Source organism: Gasterosteus aculeatus, chromosome 7 (assembly GCF_964276395.1).
Source record: "Gasterosteus aculeatus chromosome 7, fGasAcu3.hap1.1, whole genome shotgun sequence".
In the NCBI taxonomy this organism is placed as follows: domain Eukaryota; kingdom Metazoa; phylum Chordata; class Actinopteri; order Perciformes; family Gasterosteidae; genus Gasterosteus; species Gasterosteus aculeatus.
Window position 1 is genome coordinate 4,066,802 of NC_135694.1, and position 15,211 is coordinate 4,082,012.

The following is a 15,211-nucleotide window of genomic DNA, read 5'->3' on the forward strand; positions in this document are numbered from 1 at the left end:
ATGTTTAAAAAAAACAAACCCCAAAACAATTCAACCGCCACATTGTAAATCTATCGTATAATTCCTGGTTTCGTATTTGGTTTTCGTTGTGTGTGTGTTTTTTTTCTAATAACGTAAAACGTGCTCACGCACAGGCAGGCAGCACGCGTACCAACTGGATCCGCGACTCCGCGCAGCTAGCTGTCCGATAATGGACGTCGGCTAGCGATACCTGCCCGAAACACGTTGCGGCTTTGTGAGCGAGGCATCTCTCTCTCCCCCCTTTGGCAGGGTTTTGATAATGTTGACTCTTTTAATTTGTCAGATGATCTTTGCGCTTTGCACGGCGCGCTCGTCGCAAATCCTCCGTTAAACTCCCGAGCTACCGCACACGGTGAACGGCGTGTACTTTTTTTTTTCTTCTTTTTTAAACGACTTGTGCTCCGTGGGAGTGGACGCGGTGCTGGAAAATACAATTTACTTTACTGAGCAATAAACAGCCTTTTTTTTTGCTGCATGTGTCTAAGCAGGTCGAAACGTTAAACTAACACGGTGTAAACGTAAAGAGCCCCGATCCACAGCTTCCACCTAGCCCGGTTATATACTGCCCGCTTATAATGACAGCTACGTGTTTTTTGTGCCCCACACAACTTGAATGACACCCCCCCCCGCTGAGCTCTGGATATCACCATAACTAGCTGCTTTCAAAGCATCTGTTTTTTTGTTTTTGTCTTCAATACGGTTTAAAATGTCCAAATGTAACAATGCACGTTGGATGATCGCTCCTAGTGTGTCAGTCAGGGTTTTAATGCTAAATAATATCTTTTTGTGAATATTAAAAAAAATAAATGGTGGATTTCTGTTTGGTTAACCTTTGCCTCATCAGTGATGGGACCGTATTGTCGAGCGTAAATAAACAGTAGTGGAGTAAACCCTGATTAACATGATTTGCCTGCTCATTAACTCCACACAAATCCTACTTTTATTCATTTTTATTTTAGGCAATAATCCCTGCAGGCCGCTCTGTGGCTGACTGACATTTGCTGTGCATGTTGGAAAGGGTTATGGGGAGGGGGGGGGGGGGGGGGTGTGCATGTTCATTTGGGGCTTTCCAGCAGCCCTGAACTGATTTCGTTTGAGGGGGGGCAGAGGGGGGGAAAGCGAGCTAGAGGGCAGGGGGGTCAGGTCTGGGTGACTGGCCACCTGTCCAGATGATATCTGCACATTCGTGTGTGTTTGACTGTGAGTGGGGGTCAGTGGGTGAGAGGAAGATTGTCTCTGTGTGTGTGTGTGTGTGTGTGGGGGGGGGTGATAGGTTCAACAGAAAATTAAAGTGCCATACGGGTTGTTGTTTTTTTCCCGGCTGGTGGCAATGCAGTGTTCACATTAACGGTTGGGGACATCACAGAGCCCCCCCCACGCCCCCCATATGGGCTGTTTCATTAGTTGTGGCTTTACACAGGGAGGGGCTCCATAACCCTCTTGTGATAGCATTATTTTAATTTAAAGTTACTACTGTGGCTTAAGTCGTGACTGTGTGTTTTCGCTTTGACACGTTGCTTCTTGTAAATCACATTATATAAGTTGTGTTTGTGTCTGAGTGCTGACACACTGGCCTTCACACTTACACGCAATTACCAATTTAGTTTACATCGATTCACATGTCGGACAATCAGAAATCGACTGCGTATTTCACGTGTCGAATAGGCGCTTGTGAAGCGTTGGTTGGCTTCTGCACAGAGCGGAAACTGAGGCGCGTGCTTGAACTTGGGTCGGTTGCGCTGCATTTGGATGGCAGCGTTACAGTTGCCTTTGCTTAACAAGTCACGTACCTTCGATAAAACAGAAGCTCACCCAGGATATAGGGTTTTCTTTTGTACGTCAAAGCCCGACCTCTGCTTTGAATATAAGTGCCCAAAGCTCATAACCTTCACAAAACATACCAGGTTTTATTTCTTGTCCTTTTACAGCACGTGTCAAGTTAAGTTCTTCTCATTCTTCTCTCCTACGGTTCAGGCAACGAACCCATTCGGCCAGACTCGGAACAGGTTTTGGTTAAAATAAACACATCCTGGCAGAAAACCACTGCGGTCAAACTTCTCCCGGGTACCATTTATTTTCCAGTCGACAGTCCCAAACTCCTTTCACAAAAATGTAAGAATCTGCTACTGTCAAAGGTTTTGCTTTTGTGCTTCAAATATCCCTTAAACGATTAAACGATCATGAGAACAGCAGCATATTTTTCCTAATAATAGGGGCGTGCACCCCGAAAATCCAGTTCTAACCCGGGAAACGTAACCAATTCGCAGAACCGCTGTTTGTCCCGAGCTCATCGATACTACGGCTTTTCGTCGTTTACAGCCGTTGGGCGTTAAGGGGCGAGAGACCGCAGTTCACCTGAGGGGATGCGGATATTTCTTGTTGTCCCAAATGTGTAACTAACCTCGTACAAGCAAGGGAGGCGCCCACTGTGGTTCATCCAAAAACAAAAAAGGGGAACAAGCAGATAAATCTGCAGAAATGCATTTCAGCTCTCGGTGGCCGCTGCTCTTGTGTCTTGTGTGCAGGTCTAAAAAAAGAACGTTTACAGCAGCACACACACACACATGTTACTAAAACCACAATAAGAAATCAGCAAAACACACTGCAACAAAGCAGTGTTGCTCGTTGTAATTTCCCCTCCTCTCGACCACGGAGGCGCCCTGCGATGGCTGAAAGAGCAGCACTGTTCACCTGGGATGATAGAAGCATGAATCACTTATTTCAACACCGCTCTGCCTCAACCATGGCCCCGAGGGACGGGATTCCATTCCCCCCCCGCCGCCCCCCCTCTCTCTCACTCCAGCCCTCTGCAGAAACCGATGTCTTTCATGCCAAAAGCCGAGCGTCTCTGTGCTGGTGTAATGGCACCGCCGAGCCTTTCTTTAAAACCCGAACCCTGCGTCCCCTTTTTGTTTTGTTTTGTACGAGTGGGCGAGCGTGCAGCTTCAAGTGAAGAAGGGAGAGTGTACCTGGACATAAAAGAGTGCACGTGCATCCATTCCCCCCCCCGGGTCCTCTCCTCTTCCCGGCATCCCATTTATGAAAGGAGAGGTTCAGAGAAAGCAGCAGCAGATGTCCAAGCGCTGACCTTTTTTTCGGTGGCAAAGGCTCCGGGCCGGAGTTAAAAGGCCGCCCCTCCCCGTCGTGCCCACCGCCACCCGCCGCTACCTTCGCTCCAGCGGCGAGGGATAGGTTAGCGACGGAGATGACACAAGCTGATCCGCGGGTCACTTCGTTATCCAGCAGCCTCCAAAGCTGCCCTATATCCACCCGGGCCGCTGGAAATCTTCAAAGTCAGTGTGTGGGTGTGGGGGCTGGAGCTGTACAGAAGTCACAGTGCCACCGGCAGTCCTCTTTTTTGGGGGGGGGATTTGCTCCCATGCGTACAGTAGCCCATTGTTTGGGGAGTTCATGCATATCCGTTACTTCACATGATCAAAATACGCCCCGAAGCCCGCCGCTCCATTCAGCGTTCACATTCGACTGTTTTTTTGTCAGACGGGCCTCCTTATTAAAGCCCCACGTGCCCCGGTTGACTCAATGCCGTATTTCTGCCCCCCCCACCCTCCTCCGATCTGTTTCGTCCGTCTCTGGGGAACCACCACAAGCAGACATGCAGGTTTATGCGTAAATTCACAGGAAGTCCCTTGTGTTGGTGATGCGTTTGAGTGACCTTTCCGGGGGCTTATGTTACCTCATTTCTCCGAGCCCAGGGCCCAAAAAGGGGGTTAGATTTCTAAAACTAAAAACAGGACAGGGGGGGCGGTATTTATTGACTTGTGCAATACTTGGAATGCGCCAGTCTGAGCTCATGCTTCTTTTATTTATTTTCTATTTTTTTTTCTAAACCTGTGGCTCTTCCAAAATAAGCTGTTTGCTTCGCAGAGGATGGGACGGAACATTCTGATGTGAACCTGATGCCTGTGTGGTTTTGAAAACATGGCCGCCGTCATGTTTGACGGCCCAAGTCTCTCTCCGCGCTGTTGCCGTTGGCGGCCGGCGTTGCTAGGCGAGGACAGCCAAGCGGCCCGAGGCGAACGCTTTTCCCACCTGTACGGCGACTCTCGTGTTGGGGGGGGGGTGCCGCGCCGCCATCTTTGTCACACCCGCGCTCCCCTTGGGAGGGAATCCCACCCCTGAGCGGTCGCCGTTTGTGGCCATTACGGTTCGGTTTCTAGTGTGTCAGCAGTTTTTTTTTTTTTTGCTGCTCCCACATTCAGGATGTTTCATTCAGAAAACCCCCTCGTCCTCGTCTGACTCTTTTGCTTTCATTCGCCGTCAGCGAGCAAACCCATCGCCTGCTTCCTACGTCGGGGCAGCTGAGATACATTATTTAAAAAAAAAGAACTCTGCTGACACTTTTGTGTTGTTCCTTTTGTGCCGTACGAGGCTCCGGGATGCCGCTCGCGGCTTTTCCGCTTCCAGGAGAATTCACCAGAGAGCCACGCAGGCCTTCGAGAGAAAACAAATAAAGCCTTATTTATTTTTCTCTCATTCCGCCGGCCAGCCAGGGGTGGGCCCTGGCATTGTTCTGGGGTATCGCTGCCCTTGTCGGAACGGTGCCCTGCGTTACGAAGGGTAACGAATACACACAGGACCCCCCCCCCACTCCCCCCGTGTGGGGAAAGCCCCTCAGAGCAAGCCGCCTCCTACGGCTTAAAGCAACTGCCACCGTGACTTTATTAGATTAGAAGGGAGCGGCGAGCAGCGCTCCAGCCTGTGGGGAACCTCAGGGTATCCTCGTTATTGATGGAAACGGGGCGGTATTTATTTAAACGTTGATCAATCCTCGCTGATTCATTTACTATCACCAGTGCCGGTTTGGGAAGAAGACACTGGGTTCCTGGTTTGGGGTCATGTTATGACCCCAAACCAATGCCTGCAATGATGCACATTTTTGTCCCAACTATCTGCAAGGTGTTAAAGAAGGAGGGCAGCAAAGGTGTTACATGTCGCAGAAGGACGGCGAGAGAGGAGGCTTCTCGTTGTTATCTCCCAATGCGTCTCTGCATCTCCGGGGCGGCCGAGGAATCCGCCTGGTGGCATTCCTGTGGCTGTTGTTTTTGTTTTTTTCTCTTTGGGGGCCTTTGCTCAGGATCACAATGAAGTAATGTAGACGTGTGTCTGTCCAATGCGGTCGAGGGAACAATGCCCCCCCCCCCCCCCCTTCCTCCCTCTTCTTCTGGAAGACGGGGCAGCTCACGTTGTGGTCGATCATCTTGCGCCTGTGGCTTACAGTTTGATGCTGGACGGGCCGCGGAAGAATGTATGTGAGGTTTCCCATGAGCTCATGGAAGGAAGCGGAATAGTTTTCTCTCCATCTGACTGGTTTATCCTGAAAAGTCACCCGCGGCTTTATTAGAGTTTGCTTACCTTCTGACCTCAAACCCACAACTCGCCAACGTATCTGGCAGACGAGTGAACTCTGCGTTGCCACAGTTCACCAGCTCAAATTTTATGACCCCGCCCCCCCACGGGAGGGCTGACACTTTGTTGTGTTTCAAACCATATGCATTTCAGAACAAAAAGTGTTATTTCAGTGTGCGTTCGTGTGAGTAGCGTCCCGAAAACCATCTCTAGTCATCTTGTTAATGACAGAGCCGACTATTTTGGAAGAGATGGCATGTTTTGAAGAGGAACAAGTAGCAGGAACAACAACTCCCCCCCCCCCCCCTTCCTCATCGTGACAACAACACTGAAACCAGACGACAGTCATTGCTAAACTACACGCACGCAGACGCTGCCTTTGCATTCGTTTCGGTTTTGCTGAAGATCATCTCGCAGCCTGTGGGCTAAAGGTCGTCTCTCTCGTTTTCTCCGGTTCCTGCCAGGAATTCTTATTTTGTCTCTGGTGGCAGCGCAGTCGGCTCCTTTTCGAGTGGTTCCTGAGGCCGCAGGCGGGGCAAGGCGGCGGTCAGTTTGCCGGAACTGTCACGCGGCCAGAAGAGTCGCCGCCGGGTAGCGGAAGTCACGTCGTCGCAGAGGCCAATTCTCTCATTTCATTGTAAACGGAATAGGTCCGGGGTGGCGGTTTGCCTTTTCGGCTTCGGCGTAATGTGGCGATAAGAAAATTGTACGTTGCATTTCTCTTGGCGAAACGTGCTCTCGCCGTATCCGCTTCGCGCGGTGAGGCCGGACACGTTGGCGGGGCAGCGTCCGTCTGGGATGCACTAGCGGAGTTAGCCGTGAGGCTAACCCACCGGTCACCCTGCGGAGTAACGTTGCTCCAATCACTTTCCTACGGTTGTTTTATTTCTGAACATGTCAGAGAGGTATGAAGCATGTCCGTCAAAGCTCAATGTGCAGCGGCTCAATCAGTCCAATGAACTGCAAAACGGTCCCTTTTTGGAGTAGCTGAAACCAGATATTGAAACCACGACGGCCCATTGAGGATTAAATAAAAAAAAAACGCAAACCACCACTGAATATTTGCTTTCCCAAAATCGTGCTTGGCTATTCCCATTTTTGCAACACCAAGAGACAGAAAGAAACCATCAGCGGAAACCCTTGCTATGGTTCATAAATCCATCCGTGCCTCTTTGCACTGAAGCCTACGTTTACATTTAGAATATTTTCTAATATGAACTAGTGCTGGTGGTGAGATTTTGCAGGACCTGTAGCGCATAATCTATCGGCGAACATCTCAGCCGAAACATGCCTACTATCGTCTTCTAAAAGCGCTACCTGCTCCCCCATCGGCGACCGCTCTGAACCGACAGCCAAAGTAGGGTGGCTGCGGTCGACTCCCGCCCCCCCCCCCAATTCTCAGTTCCCTCTCCTTCCAGCAGTGAGTCATCAGCTCAGCAGAGAGGAGGGGGGGGGAGTTCATTCAGGGTTCAAGGCTCCCTCGCCTCGTCCCCTCTCTCCTCCTCCCTGACAGTCCAATACAGGCCTGTCGCTTCCATTTTCTCTGTGTGCACACACGCTCTCGCTGCACCGTGGCAAGACTACTCGATAAGCTCTGTTGAATTTTGCACAGTCGTCCAAGAAAGCAGCCCTTTTTTTTTTTTTTTTAACCAGTGAATAAACGTGAGCCCCTTTGAGGTGTGATGATGGCGAGCTCACGCGCAGCCACCGGTCGCTTCACCCGTCTTGAGCGGAGAGCAACAAGCCCGCTCATTAAGAGTGACTCACACCGAACACGGCGAGCTTTACCTGTTCTAGATCCCTTATCAGCCCCGAGTGATTTTTAAAGGGCGGGGGGGGCGGGGCATGTCTACGTAGATCCACTGCGACTGATCAGAAGTGTCGGGCGCGCGTTATCTGAGGACTGGATGGCGACCAGATGGCGGGCGGCGTGGAGGAAACATCCGTCAGAGCTGCAGGATTCACAAAGGAGACTTCATTAAAGATGGAACAGGCACCGAGGCTGTGTGTGTGTGTGCGTGCGCGTGCGTGCGTGCGTGCGTGTGTGTGTGTGTGTGTGCGTGCGCGTCTCGCGGCCGCATTGATTTGCATGCCAGGACGAGGTTTTAGAAAACAGTCCGTCCACGTGGAGCGTTGAAGTCGGGAGAGTGCGGTCAGGAGGGAGAGAGATGGAGATTGGCTTTTCTGCCTCTGTCATTAAGCTCTCCCATGTCAAAGACAGATGGAGCTGGTGCCCCGTGTGTGTGTGTGTGTGTGTGTGTGTGTGTGTGTGTGTGTGTGTGTGTGTGTGTGTGTGTGTGTGTGTGTGTGTGTGTGTGTGTGTGTGTGTGTGTGTGTGTGTGTGTGTGTGTGTGTGTGTGTCCACTTGCAAGTGCAGGCTGATGTGACCCGCCCAACCGTCCATGCACACACACACACACGTCTTCCGGCCTCGAGGGTTCGTACAGGTCATCAGCAGCTCGGGGGTCAGGCCGGGTCGGCCGCCCCACCCTGGTGAGACGTGTTAGTTTTTTCTCTCTTTCTCACGTCTTGAAAGCCTGGGTGGTACTGGTGGTACTGGTGGTACTGGTGGTACTGGTGGTACTCCTCCTGAGCCTTTCTTAATCGCTACAACAGGTTTCCCGTAACGCCGCCGTACTCAATGTGTCTGGTCGATAGCAACGCGCTCGTTGACCGGTGGAAGTCCGACTGGATGAAAGCAGCGCCGGCACGACGGCCGTCGCATCAAAGCACTCTCACACGCCTTTTCTTGTATTGTGGACATATGCTGATGATAATGAATCTGCCTTTGAAACGCAGTGACTCGGTGTGTGTGTGTGTGTGTGTGTGTTTGAGCAGAGTTCATGTATTCGTTGTGGGCGCGACCATCACGAGGTGCGGCCTCCCGGAGGGGTTGTGGTACCTGCTAACGGCCCTCGGGGGGGGGGGCAGCAGACACCTTTCTACTTTTTATGGGCTTGACCCCTCATCCCATCCCTGTGCGTTCCCCTCGCGCAGGCTGTTTGTTAGTGAGTGTGTACGGACTGTGTCGCACGTTCACACAGGTTCAGGTGACTCACTGTGATGTGTGAAAGGCGGTTTAAGTAGGTGCAAATAGTCCCAAAATCCAACACAGTGTATATTATATTTTATTGTCGTGATACAAGTAGATTTGAATCAAACCTTTCCAAATAAACAGCATTTCTGATGTGTGTGATATATATATATATATATATATATATATATATATATATATATATATATATATATTAGGGGTAATCATTTTAACAACGATTTGATTCAAATCGCGATTCATGGTTGCCGATTTCATTCTTGGACGATCTGGGTTCATTTGGAACGATTCGATTCAGTGACTTGAAATCGATTCAACTTTACTGGACAGTGCAGGCAAAGTTTCTGAGATCCCTGTTGTTTCTTGTAAGGAAATCAGGTTTAAATTAATGATGGATATTATAAACAAGCAAACAACAATTGATGGCAAATATATTAACCTTTTATTTGAATCAAGTGCAATTTTCAATGTAAACATTACAGAATAATTACACAATGTTTGGATCAATTTACAGAACCCTGGATTTTCAACCACATTGTAGGGTCGCATGTCTTTACAGATAAACTTGGCAATTGTTACTGTGATGTTGAGTTTGGTGCTGGCGAGGCCTGAGGTGTCAGCAGAGCTGGAGTTACCTGCTGCTGCTGCAGCGGTGACGCTGCTAGAGGCGCCTGACTGTCGGCGTTGTTTAATCCCACGGCGCCTTAGTAGATAGCCGGAAAGATTCGTCGTGTTTCCGTGTTTTTTTATTTGGCTTCTACATATTCTACAAACAGCGACCGACTTATTTAGAACACCTCCGTGTTTGCAAAAGCCCAAATGTTTCCACGCGCTGGATCGATAAGTTGGTTTGTAAACGTATTGCTCGCAGTCGTCTCCTCCACGCTGTGTTTTGTTGTTGTTCAGAGTTTCGCGCGGCTGCCGCTGCGTACTGATGACGTCACAGACAGACTGAATCGAGTAACGTTTAACGTGTCTAAAGTGCTAAAAAACAAACAAACAAACACACATCCATGCCGTTTTTGTGCTTAAATCCAATGTGCAGTTTCAATCCAATATGTACCATTGTAATCGATATATATGTCGTCCGGAATGCCGATTTGCGGAGCACAGATCGATTCAGTTGGATCGCAGGAATATAAATCGATTAATTGATTCAGTGAATGAATCGTTACACCCCCTAATATATATATATATATATATACTCAAATCAGGTCTGTTTGAGCGGGCAGACTCATCTCTGTATCCACAAAAAACGCTGCCTGCCAGTTGACCTCTGAGGTCAAACCCTGACCCCTTGACCTTGAGCAATTGAGTGATGGCGTCTGGCGCCTGCGGCTGGTGTTTTTCTGCCCCGGGAGGGGGGGTCGGGTTAGGGGGGGGGTCACTGAGTCCACAAACGCTAGACGTGTGTTTGGCTCTCTGAACTGTAGACAAAACATGAAAGCGCTCAGCCAAAGGTGTCGACTCGTTATCACACCGCCACAGACTTCACAGCGATGGCGGCGTTTTCGTCTGTAGGTAGACGATATTTTCAGAGCTCTTGTAACGTTTGTCCGTATTTTAACGTGGTCGCCGGCCTGCCCGTCGATAAGAAATAACATCGCCTCTTCAAGCCGGTCATGCCCAACGACCCGAATCCAGCTGTTGTTACCGCGGCAAGCAGGGGCATTACCGTGGAATGTGAAAAGTTTCCTCTCTTTTCTCAAACGCACGCACGAGCAATCGACCAACCAAACAAATAAAAAAAAAAAACGGGTTTGTGCACTTTGTGTGAGGTCACGTCACGGTGTGTATTTCTATTTTCTTTCTTCCTCCCGTGTGGGATTTCGTGTGTTCTTCACCCGCGCTGTGCTGTCAGTCACACGTCCCAGTGTGAACGCCAGGCCGGGTTCACACACACACACACACACGTGTCATACAACCTGTCAGAGAGACGAGTGGAGCCCCTGCGGTCGTCCCTCCGCCCTCCATCCACAGGTTCGGGTTTACTGTCACGCTGACGTAGCATTGATGTTTTGAGGGTCACGGTACTCCTGGAAGAGATGCGGTGACTTCATTTAACTTTAAATGAAACCAGGTTTCAATGTCAGGAGTCAGCGAGGTAAACATTCAGTCAATCATTCATTCATTGCCACATAACGATTTGAAGCAACCTGGATTGAAGTTAGTTTTTCTTTGCCTCAGACTCGGGTCGGTTACCTCACGTGCGCCTCGATGTGACTTTCCTCCTGATTGGAACGAGCTGCCGTCCGTTTGCTCGATTATTTGCTCTGCGTCTGGGCGCGTTTCGGAATCCTCCCGGAGAGCCGATCGGTTGTGACATTTCAGCCCAGAGCTCGGCGGCGGCGTCGCTCGCGAGAGGCAAAGGAAACGCGCTCAGTCACGCACGCCTTCCGGACGTCGGAGTGGTTGATCCAAGGAGGCCGCAAAACAAATAAATGTTGTAGGGAGTCATTATGCGGCACAAGCAAGCGATTCAGAAGTGGAAATTGGCAATTGCGTCAAACGTTTGGACTTCAATCTTTTCTAAAAAGTACCGACTTCATACAGATTTCCACGGCGGTCACAAATCTGATTGTGTCTTCTTTGGTTCTTTTATTTTTAAATCACAAAGGCTTCACATCACATGAAAGCCGCAGCCAAAAAGTGACCAAAGGGATTCCTCCGCACCAAAATATCTGCCCATGACGTTGCCGCCACGCCGCCGCCTCCTATTCATTTATTTATTTTGCAGCGTAGTGTAAACCCAAATACTGCTTTTGATGCGTGCGAGTGCTGCAGAGTCGATGGAGGAGGAAAGGGGAAGCTGGTGGTGACATAATCTATTATAACCATTAGTTCCCCATATTCTTTTATTTCCGGATGCCCTCTGGGGCGAAGGTGCAGCCCGTTGATCGGCCTCCGACGGAGGAAATTTTCGAGTCGTTGATGCTGCAGATTTCGGACATCGACCTGACGACACTCGAGGGCCGTAATAGTCCACCTGTTTTTTTTTTCTTCTTTCTTTTCATCCAGTTCTAAACCGCGTGTTAAATGAAGTGTTAGAAAAGCCCTGCACTCATTTTGATATTGGAGGATGGTTTTTCGAGTCACTTTGTCGTGAAACAAACAAACAAACAAACAAACACCCTGCAGATGCTGCAGCCTCTTCTTCTGCCTGCAGCGCTACCTTTTGTGGTTTCCTGTGTTTGGTCCTCTGGTTGGTGTGAGTGTGTCAAAGGGAGCTCGACGAGGCGACGCTAACACCGTGTTTTTTTTTTTCTTTCGTCTTCCCTTCTTCACAGAACTTGCAAAAGCCAACACATGCAACCGCCCTTTTTTCATTGCTTCAAAGTCTCCCCCCGTCCGGAGCACAAAGAACTATAGTACGTACGCTATAAAGCAGCACAGACCACAACCGCTGTGTGTCCTAATGCCCTTTTTCCGTTTTTGTGTTGTTTTTCTTTCTCCATGATGGATGTTTCAAGCGAATGCAGCCGTGAGCGCTCCACGTATCCACCTCTAAGTCCCTGCAGCTCCTCTCTGCGTACGGATCCACGCCTTTAATCTCGCCCCTCACTTTACCCGCAGTCTCCTTGCCCGCTATCGCGATCCCCGGTTTGCAGCAGAGGGAGGGGGGGAGGGGAGGGGAGGGGGGGGGGGCGGCGGCGTCTGGAATCCATTAGCCGGCTGAGGCATCAGTGTTTCACTGTGGGAACCTTATTGATTGCCCTCCTTTCCCATTATTCCACCTCCACTTCCTCCTTCTGCCTGCCGCACCAATCACGCTTTCTCCAGACCTTTAAGTCCCTCCCCCATCTTCCCCATCCCGAAGAAACCCCAACCCTTTAACCCGAGTGACACATTAGCTGTGTTTATGGACGGCTTGGAAGATGTATGGAAATACTTATCAGCAGCGTGCTGCACATCCTACACGAGGGAAGGATACACACACACACACACACACACACACACTCTTCTGCACAGTCTCCCCTACATGCTGCATCCGTGTGCATGCACTTCGATCTGTGTGCTTTGCTGCAGCAATTAAGGCCCTGATAACACGAGTCAAAGCGCGTAGACCTCTGCAGTTATTTCCCCTTTTCTGCAGAGTCACGTGCACCGCAGTGTGCCGGTTGAACCCCAGCGAGTGTCTGCCCGGACGCATTTAGACTATGCAAATGAGAATGATCGACAGGGGCGGACGTGGAGCGGCGGCAGCTACTCGATGCCGTTGATCGGCAGACGATAACCCTGCAACAGTAATCACTTCTAGCGGTTTTCACCCTGTGAGCATCTGGTGCTTGGTTAATGTGCATCTGAATCGTCGGGGCCTTTGAAGAAGACTCCTTGTCCCGCGGGCAGTTAATTTAGTCATTTTGCACTTTTTAAACGGATTACTCAACGCATGAGTCAACCATGGCAGTAGTTCTCCCTTGATTCTCGTTTCTGGCCTTAAGCAATTTCTTTTTTCTTCATTTTTTTTTTTTTTAATCTGTTGATACTGAACTTAAAGTGAAGCTATCTGACCTGGACGAAGATTTTGTCTGAGCAAACAATACAAGCAGCAGAGCTAAGAATGCACTTATATATATACTCATATTAAGATCATAGTTGGCTTTAAAGAAAAAAAGAAAGATTAAACCACCCGTGATGTTTGATTCAGCGACTGTATCTTCCAGGCTTCCTTTTCCTCAAACATGAATATATCAAAATGTAGTGTAGACTTGTGCAAAAAAAAATCGTGATATGAAGTGACGTGTGTTTAAAAGAACAAGCGCTGCTCGACTCTTCTCAACCGGTCGCACGCGCCACTGCTCAACCATCAGCGAAGCGCGTCGCAAAGTGGGCGGCGGCCCCTTTGTCTCCACCTGCGGTTTCCTCGCCACTTGCAGCCGATGGCTCCCAGTGTTATGACCCCATCGCGCTGCCAAAGTCGGCCTGCTGCGAGTCGACCGCGCGCGCTTTGTTAGGAGCGGCGCTTTGTCGCCGGTGAAGGTACGTGGTGTGGAAGCGAGTGGGGGCCGTTCAAAGCATTCGGAAGTGAGGGGAAAGTTTAAAAAAAAGAAATGTGTACTTTTTCGGGGAGGGTTTTCAGTTATTATATTGCATATAATATACCAGTATTTTCCTTACGTGCCGTCCGTTATGGTCAATGACGTTTTTGGTCATTGGTGTCGCTCGCACATCTCTGACGCATTCGGAGCTTCACGCCGCTTAAAGCCTCGTTAACCTCAGTAGGTCTGTGCGGTTGCTGTAATCTCAAGCCGTGCACGTTGTGGCTTGTGCGTTCCCAGCATCCTCTAGGAATACTGAGTCATCGGCTCTTTGCACCTCTAACAACACTTTAAAAATGTTGGAACAAAGATGTGATGCGCTGGCCTTCATTTGAGCTGTGTGTGTGTGTGTGTGTGTGTGTGTGTGTGTGTGTGTGTGTGTGTGTGTGCGCGCGTTCACCGCCGTGCGATGCAGTGCTTACTCAGAGTGTGTTTGTGGTCGATAACCAGCCCACTCATGTTGTGTTCTCACTTTGTCTTTGCAGGAAGTTCGGGGAGCGGCCTCAGCCACTGCGCCTAACGAGGTGAGTGTGTGTGTGTGTGTGTGTCGTCACCCATAACAGCTGCTGTTGTCATGTTGTATTTGTACGTCTTCCTGTATGTGTAGACCGCACACGAGCGTTTTGAGAAATCCTTCCAAAATCAGTTGACTGTCGGCGGTAAAAACGTTGATCACAATCAACTTTAAGGGGCGCCGACTGTCGGCGGCGCCCCTTAAAGGGCTCTCTTCCCTCGAACCGCAGGGAGGACTCAATCGCCTCAGATGGGAAAGCTCAATAGTTCCCTTTTTATTATTCCGCTCCTTTGCCAAGAAACACAGACTCAAATAAAACCCCGATGGAGGGTAATTTGTGCCAGGCTATTGTTTGATCTGACGTTTTTCACACTTGCGCCCCCCCCCCCCCCCCTCCCTCCCCCATCTTCATTGAGATGTAATGGATGACGTCTACGTTTCCTTTCCCACTCACAAAGCGGACTGAGCCGGTGCCACTAATCTAAAACAACAAACGCTTGTCCCCGTGCACACGCATCCACGCGCAGGGTCCTAGCGGTTCATCATTGTGCTCATGGAACACGTCGACGCCCATGAGACCAAAAACGTCCGGGTCGCGGGTTCAACAAAAAGAATCAGCGCGAGTAAAAGAAGGCAATACTGTTCAGAGGTTAAAACAAAGCACCTGAAATTACAGCAAAATCTGATACAAAAAACCATCAGAGCTGAGAGTAAGATGCTTCTTGCTTTTAGGCCCACAAGGGCCCTCTGGAGGTCACACACGGAGCGCGACGGGCTCTCAGGTAGTCGCTGGGTCGCCTCACTGCCAGGTTTAAAGAAGCCGGGCAGCTGACAGCCGAACCACACACACACCACGGAGGTGTTCCTTTGTGATTCACCAGTGCGCGCGCTGATCTCCATCTGATCGGCTGTGTGTGTGTGTGTGTGTGTGTGTGTGTGTTGGTGTGCCCCTCCGTCGTGTGTGTTCACAAGGGGTCATGTGACAGCACCGCTTCGCTGTAGACGCTGTGGCAGATGTACGGACAGATGCCCGTCTGCTCCGCTGCATCTGTAGCCTGGCTTAGGCTGACCCCCTCCTCTCTCTCTCTCACACACACACACACACACACACACACACACACACACACACACACACACACACACACACATTATGCCCCCCGTAGTGCCGGCTGTTGAATATTTGTCTCTTGTTGAAAGTCTGCCTGGCACATTTTTGTC

At 50.0% G+C, this 15,211-nt stretch overlaps 1 protein-coding gene across 4 annotated transcripts in view; it reads left to right on the top strand.

Annotated features, from left to right (window-relative positions):
- Positions 1 to 15,211, top strand: part of rbpjb (recombination signal binding protein for immunoglobulin kappa J region b) — a 39,980-nt gene that overhangs the window by 16,267 nt on the left and 8,502 nt on the right. For 2 of the 4 annotated variants that reach the window (XM_078105661.1, XM_078105663.1), the window contains exon 2: positions 13,965 to 14,003. Coding sequence is in view for 1 of the 4 variants with exons in the window: in XM_078105663.1 (XP_077961789.1) it covers positions 13,965 to 14,003 (39 nt within the window). In the remaining 3 variants the exon portion in view is untranslated. Of the gene's footprint in view, positions 1 to 11,728; positions 11,809 to 13,396; positions 13,421 to 13,964; positions 14,004 to 15,211 lie in introns of those variants that run through there. The other 2 variants (XM_078105660.1, XM_078105662.1) reach the window with 2 other exon arrangements.